Source organism: Triticum urartu, chromosome 3A (assembly GCF_056163025.1).
Source record: "Triticum urartu cultivar PI428250 chromosome 3A, HENAU_Tu73, whole genome shotgun sequence".
Lineage (NCBI taxonomy): Eukaryota > Viridiplantae > Streptophyta > Magnoliopsida > Poales > Poaceae > Triticum > Triticum urartu.
In genome coordinates, this window is record NC_141875.1 from 535185397 (window position 1) to 535192977 (window position 7581).

The following is a 7581-nucleotide window of genomic DNA, read 5'->3' on the forward strand; positions in this document are numbered from 1 at the left end:
CGCACATACACTCATCCCTATGAACTCACACAACACCATATTCCTGTGAGCACCTTCGAGAGACTCAGCCGGCATATCATCTTGAGATTTACAAAATCCTCTTAGGCGCCTCGTCATCGACGGGAGCTTCTGCTCCCACTGAAATTGCATCGCCAGAAATCCTAAAATAAATTTAGGAATAATACGAACACCAGGACTTAGAACCCTGATGGACAAGGATACCACTGTCCCTCTAACCATCCAACCACATGTTGGTTCGCGCATTCACATACCCTTGAGCAACGCAAGAGCATCTCCTATCATATTTGTACAGACAGAAAAAACTACTAAAAGCACTCGCATGCATAATGCGTGTAAATTATTATAAGCACCTTCGCCTAACTGAAGTTACAAATAGACATACACTAGGAGAGTATACTACTCCTCTGCAAGCGCTGGCCGGATCACCCGTGATCCATGCGAATGTCAAACGTAATCTGCCAGAGTTAATGCAACCGGTTAGGAGCTGTATAGCATATGATGCCTGCATGGAGTGGTTGTTGGCGTTGTGGGTATTTTCCACGCAATGAACAAGTCCGGCGAGGACAGCACGGCGGAAGCCGATCAGACCGACGGCGCGCAATCAGTGAGATAAATCCCAACTTGATCCGTCGAACGTCGCTGCTTGAGCTGTCCGGTGGATATTGGCGTGCATGACAACGTGCTCCGCCCACGAAACGCGGCCGTGCTTATACGTCATTGCCTTCGTCGTCGTCGTCGTCTCGTCCGGGACGACCTATAAGAATGCCACCCGGCCGTAACCCAGCCGGAGAAAACAACACACGAGACACGACACGAAACGACCATCTATCCAGTTAGTGGCTAGTGCGAAAAGAAGATGGCGACTAAGCTCGCAGCGCTCGTCGTCTTGGTCGCGTTCCTCGCTGGGCCCGCGGCGTGCGAGGGCACCTACATTTGCTTCAACGGTTGGCTGAGGCTTCCTAGCATCCTGGACAAGCTGCTCTGTCCTCGCGGCTCCGGCACTCGGCGGGAGCCGGTCCCTTCTCCCTCGGGGTCAGGGCTCAGCTACGGCTATTACAGCACCAGCTGCCCTAGTGCGGAGAAGATCGTTAAGGAAGCCGTGAAGAAGGCCGTGGATAAGAACCCCGGCATTGGCGCGGGGCTCGTCCGTCTCTTCTTCCATGATTGCTTCGTTCGGGTACGTACATACAGCTCGTCGATTAAGCTTATTATATATACTAATAACTGCATTGTCGTTTCACAAGATGACCATGTTCATTGTTATCCAGGGGTGCGATGCTTCCGTCCTCCTCAACACAACCAACTCCAATAACGAGACGGAGAGGGAAGGCCTTCCCAACATGAACAGCCTACGAGGGTTCGAGGTGATCGACGAGGCCAAGACGGCGATCGAGGCCGCCTGCAACAATACAGTCTCATGCGCGGACATCGTCGCCTTCGCCGCCCGCGACGCATCCTACTTCCTCAGCAACGGCAGCATCAATATCCCGATGCCAGGCGGCCGCTACGACGGGCGCGAGTCCTTCGCCAGCGAGACCGACCAGCTGCCCGGGCCCTTCTCCAACGTCGCGGAGCTTAACGCGAGCTTCGCAGCCAAGGGGTTCACCCTCGACGAGATGGTCACGCTCTCCGGCGCGCACACCATCGGCCGCGCCCGCTGCATGTTCTTCTCCAGCCGCTTCTCTGAGATGAACCAGACATATGCCGCCAACCTCAGGGCCGAGTGCAGCAACAACGGCGACACCAACGTGAACCAAGACAATGTGACCTCCAACGTCCTGGATAAGCAGTACTACCAGAACGTGATCGACAACAAAGTGTTGTTCACCTCGGACGCCGTGCTCAACTCGACAGAAACGAGAACGCAGGTGATAGACAACGCGGACAAGCCCGGAGAGTGGGAGAGGAAGTTCGAGAAAGCCATGGAGAAAATGGGGAAAATCAAAGGCGACCAGCAAGGCCTGGAGATCAGGAAGGTATGCTGGAGAGTCAACAACGTTGGCCAGTATTAATGCGTGGTGGCTGGCTGGCTCTATGGCGGGATCGCCTGATGGACGAGATGTAACTTCGTCTAGCTACTGTCATTGTTGGTTTTTTTGTACTAAAACTCGGTGTGTGTGTGTGTGTGTGTGTGTGTGTGTGTGTGTGTGTGTGTGTGTGTGTGTGTGTGTGTGTTAATAAAGATATAAGTATCAAGTAAATGTGTATGTTCAGTACTTCAGTTCACCTACGACTATTTTCCTGGTTGTTTCTGGCGATTAAAAACTGACAGGAGATCAGAAAAATGCATTCATTTTCTCATTTGGTCTTAACAAATGACTGAACCAATAGTTACAGTCATTTTTCTCGAAAAAAACGCCACAAAAATTGATTTATTATTCGTCAAAGGAAAAAATCCTCTCCAAATATACCCCTCTTTTTCTAGAATGCTCTCCAAATATACCTTTTTTAGGGGCAAACACAGTCATTTTACATCACAATGCAAGGCACAATACTTGTGTCATTTGGTTGTAAGAGCCAAATATGGCGACCATGCTCAGGGACAGCCAGCTTTGCTTTTACAAAATTATGTGCTTCAGTGTTTGAAGCCCTTCCCTCGTGAATAAACCGGACCTCCGTAAAGGCTCCGCGGCAAGCTTCTATCTTCTGCAGAATCGAGCCGTAGACTCCTCTGCCCCTTCGTTAATTTGCTTCGTCAATCGTCACTTGTGATGCCTCACATGCAATGACAAGGTTTTGCACATTCAAATCAGTGGCTAGGGTCAATGCTTAATATGCCAGCGGTTCAAGGGTTCCAGATCCATGCAATCATCAATCACACGTGCAGAAGACCCCAAGTATACGCCCTTGTTATCCCGGCAACATGCCGCCACCGCACCATTTCTTCTGTTTTTGGCAATCCCTTTGTCTACATTGATCTTCACAAAACCCATAGGTGGCGGGATCCATCTGGACACCCTTGGGGGCACCGCTGCAGCATACTTCAGTGGTCTTGCGTTAGTGATCTCTAGGTCCGCCAGGCAACGCACGATGAAGCCGTGAATGGAGAACGGACTCTGAAAATGGCTTGTGTATCGTCTTGCGCCAAGCACTCCAAATAGCCCATAAGGTGATCAGTACCTTTGTCAACTCTTGGCCGGGGTCATTCCCCTTTTCGAAAAAAGAAACCTTTGTCAACTCTTGATGTGATATCGATCCCATCATACTATAAAACAACCACTTCCTTGCATGCGGCCATGCGGGCACTTGTTCATGCTGTCATGCACATATCCTTAGTGAGTGACTCGTCGACAGGCGCCCATACACACCTTGCCAAGGTGCAGTCCAGCATATGGAGTGATGCCATTTACCATCTGAAGCATAACACAACTCACAACACGGCGAGGTTGCCATTTGTCGTCGATGCAACTCTACACTAGAAGGTAGCGACCGCTAGGTAAGGCGCCAAGGGAACACCCTTACCTTCAACGGTACTTTTGTCTTCCGTAGCCTTGATCAAGTCTTCTCTGATCTATTGGAGCTTGTGCTCGGTTGCCCTTCTAGCCAATCCTTCTATACTTTTTTCCTTGGGACTAACAACTTGTATGCCGATCTGACAGAGAAGACCCCTATTTTTTTCATGATGCCAAGACAGAAATCTTCCTGTTGGACAATGCTTAATGGTATATTACAAATTGCCTCAATGTCCATGGGCAGGAAATATATCGCTAATTCTCCTTTGTTCCACCATCCCGATGTGTGGTCAACCAGTTCTGACACCATCTCCGGGGGTTATCTGAAACAGCGGCACCGGAGCCAGTCTTTCTGTCTGAGGGATTCAGTTGTTAGTCTCGCGTAGATTGTCCATTGCCTATTCCATGGATAATCCCCAACGCAAAATATCTCTTCCTTCCACTAAAGATCGCCATGCCTGGGAAGGGGATGAGCCCAAAGTTCCTTGCATAATGTCAATGTTAGGAAAATATACAGATATGAGGATCTTACCGCTAAGTAATTCCAGTGTTTGCAGAATTCTCCACACTTGATGTGCTAGTAAGGCCAAGTTGAAAAGCTCAATGTCTCTAAAGCCTAAGCCCCCACTACTGCAAGAATGCCCGAATCTGAATCTACAACATGAGAGACTTGGACTCTATCTTTTCTTGGCCCAAAGTGAAGTGAGAGGACTTTTTGAACAGCACCTAAACTTCTCTTTTCCCCTTATCTTCATATGTGGATTGTACAAATGTCCCATACACCTACAATTAGACATGGCACAAAAGTTTATGAAGTATTTTTGTCCTGGATGACATAAATAAATTATTGCATAGTTTGCATTAGAAATCACCTCATAAATATACATGTATACAATATTTTTGGTCATATCCAAGGTAGTCATGTCTTCATCATCCTCCCCTTCTTGAAAACAAAGCCGTCCTCGGCGTTGCTTAATCTGAATACTCGACGAGCGAGCGCGTCAACGGGCTCCAGAATCCAGTCGACGTCAACTCTTTCCGCCCCCGCAGGTATATCATACTCCGATTTAGAATTTGGCGGCTGCGGCCCGTATAGCAGAGTCGATTCAGCCCTCCCAGTCAGAGGCTGGCAGAGGCTTGTTGCAAATCAGAGCGTTGCTTCGGGCAGCGGGAGACCAGAATTCCGCTGTTTCTCAGTCACGGAACAGGATCCACAGTCGATCCGTTGTAGCGGATATAGTCCAGTCGGCTCACAGCCCAAGATTGCCTCCGAGGCGTGAGGGACGTGGAGATCGGCGTGATCAGTACAGAAGGAATGAGCAGTATGATCACCGATTCGATCGTGATGATCGACATCGAGTGCCAACCCCTCCCCCGAGGAGTGGATCATATGTGCCTCGACAGCAGGATGACAAACGCCCTCATAGTGTTGGGCGGAGAATTCCAGTCGACCCCAGGGAACCAGGCTTTGATGCGAGGTCCATTCTCGTTCAAGGTTTGGTCGACAGGAATAGAGCTCACCGAGAAGGCCACGACAGAGATGCGCCTACCAGTAGCAGAGTATATATTTCGGGGCCGGAGTGTTTCAATCGAGCCATCAGAGCCGCTGTAATTCCTCCCAACTTCAGGTTGGCGACTGGAGTTAGTAAGTTCACCGGTGAGTCCAAGCCCGATACTTGGCTCGAAGATTACCGCGTGGCCGTCCAGATTGGCGGTGGGAATGATGAGGTAGCCATGAAGCACTTGCCTCTCATGTTAGAAGGCTCGGCCAGAGCGTGGCTGAATCAGTTAGCACCCAGCAGCATTTACACTTGGGAGGATCTCTCCCGAGTGTTTGTCACCACATTTGAAGGAACATGCAAGCGACCTGCAGGCCTTACGGAATTGCGGTCTTGCATGCAGAAACCGAATGAAACTCTGAGGGATTACATCCAGAGGTGGATCACATTGCATCACACAGTTGAAAATGTACCAGATCATCAAGTAGTTTGTGCCTTTAAAGAAGGCGTTAAGTACAGAGAATTGAATCTGAAGTTCGGTCGAACCGGAGAGATGTCTCTGAATCGGATGATGGAGATTGCCACCAATACGCTAATGGTGAAGATGAGGATCGACTCTGGAGTGGCAAGCATAAAGCAGTCGCCCAGAAAACCGGAGGAAATTCCAGTCGGAAACAGAAGCGGAAAGCCGAGCCAGCCGCTCCTGGGGAGGCCCTGGCCGTAACCCAGGGAAAATTTAAGGGAAAACCCAAAGGACCTTGGAACCCCAAGAAAGTTAAAGACCAAGATGGAAATGATGTTTTGGATCTACCGTGTCACATCCACACCAAGAAAGATGAAGAGGGTAAACTCATTTACCCAAAGCATACCACTCGACAGTGTCGGCTTCTGATCCAGCAGTTTCAGGGCAAGCAGTCCAAAGATAAGGAAAAGGAGTCGGACAAAGTTGAGGACAAGGAAGATAGTGACGATGGGTACCCCCAGGTCAATTCCACCCTGATGATTTTTGCTGATGTTGAGAGCAAAAGTCGACTGAAGGTTATTAACTGTGAGGTAAATATGGTTGCTCCGGCAACACCCAATTATCTGAAGTGGTCCCAGACTGCCATCACATTCGACCAGTCTGATCACCCTACGCACATTGCCACCCCTGGGAGGCAAGCTCTGGTGGTTGACCCAGTTGCCGAAGGCACTCGACTGACCAAAGTCCTGATGGATGGAGGCAGCGGTTTGAACATACTGTATGCAGAAACATTGAAAGGGATGGGCATTCCGATGTCCAGGCTCAGTACCAGTAACATGAGTTTCCATGGAGTCATTCCTGGGAAGAAAGCCGAGTCACTCGGCCAAATTGCTCTTGATGTGGTTTTTGGTGATTCCAAGAATTACCGCAAGGAAAAGTTGACATTCGAAGTTGTGGATTTCCAAAGTGCTTATCACGCTATTTTGGGCAGGCCAGCTTATGCACGCTTCATGGCTCGACCATGTTATGTGTATCTCAAATTGAAGATGCCTGGTCCCAAAGGTGTGATCACTGTTACAGGCAATCGGAAGAAAGCAGAAGAGTGTTTTCAGAAAGGCTCAAAGATTGCTGACGCTCAGATGGCAGTGGTCGAGCTGCAAGAGTATCAGAAGACTGCAGATCCGAGTGAGTCGCTACGAGCTAAGAAGCCTGCTTCAGAATCAGCTTTTCAGTCGTCCGGTGAAACGAAGGCAGTTCACATTCACCCGACCGATCCAAACGCTGCTCCGACTCACATCTCAACGACGGTCGACTCCAAATAGGAAGAAGCGCTCATCCAGTTCCTCCGTGAGAACTGGGACATCTTCGCATGGAAGCCTGCTGACATGCCTGGAGTTCCCAGGGGGCTGGCTGAGCACCGTCTACGAGTCGACCCAAAATTTAAACCTGTGAAAGAACATCTTCGACGGTCCGCCGTCCAGAAGAGGAAGGCCATTGGCGAGGAGGTGGCTCGGCTCTTAGCAGCGGAGTTCATCCGAGAAATTTACCACTCCGAGTGGCTTGCCAATGTTTTCATGGTCCCCAAGAAGGACAAGTCACTTCGCATGTGCATTGATTTCAAGCATATCAATCGGGCCTGCCCGAAAGATCATTTTCCTCTCCCCCGCATCGACCAGATAGTCGACTCGACTGCGGGATGTGAGCGTTTGTCTTTTCTAGACGCCTATTCCGGGTACCATCAGATCCGTCTATACGGGCCCGACGAGATCAAAACAGCTTTCATCACTCCATTCGGGTGCTTCTGTTATGTCACCATGCCGTTCGGCCTCAAGAATGCCGGAGCCACATTCATGAGGATGATTCAGAAGTGTTTGCTCACTCAAATCAGTCGGAATGTGGAGGCATACATGGATGATATTGTGGTCAAGTCACGGAAGGGTTCCGACCTGCTGACTGACCTTGCTGAAACCTTTGCCAACCTCAGGAGGTATGATATCAAGCTCAATCCGTCAAAGTGCACATTCGGAGTTCCAGGTGGGAAGTTACTCGGTTTTCTCGTTTCCGAACGGGGAATCGACGCCAATCCTGAAAAAATTGGTACTATACTCCGGATGAAACGTCCTGTGCGTGTGCATGACGTCTAGAA

At 49.7% G+C, this 7581-nt stretch overlaps 1 protein-coding gene across 1 annotated transcript; it reads left to right on the forward strand.

Moving 5' to 3' along the window:
• Nucleotides 1-795: 795 nt before the first annotated feature.
• LOC147980409 (peroxidase 2-like) lies at nucleotides 796-2247 on the forward strand. Its single transcript, XM_087547627.1, has 2 exons — nucleotides 796-1198; nucleotides 1290-2247. Exons 1-2 carry the CDS (start codon nucleotides 878-880, stop codon nucleotides 2031-2033), a joined length of 1065 nt encoding a protein of 354 aa, XP_087403753.1. The 5' UTR covers nucleotides 796-877; the 3' UTR covers nucleotides 2034-2247.
• The last annotated feature ends 5334 nt before the right edge of the window (nucleotides 2248-7581 follow it).

Coding starts and splice junctions, on each gene's coding strand:
- LOC147980409 (XM_087547627.1), top strand. CDS start 878: ATGGCGACTAAGCTCGCAGCGCTCGTCGTCTTGGTCGCGTTCCTCGCT. Junction 1,199..1,289: donor TCCATGATTGCTTCGTTCGG/GTACGTACATAC, acceptor ATTGTTATCCAG/GGGTGCGATGCTTCCGTCCT.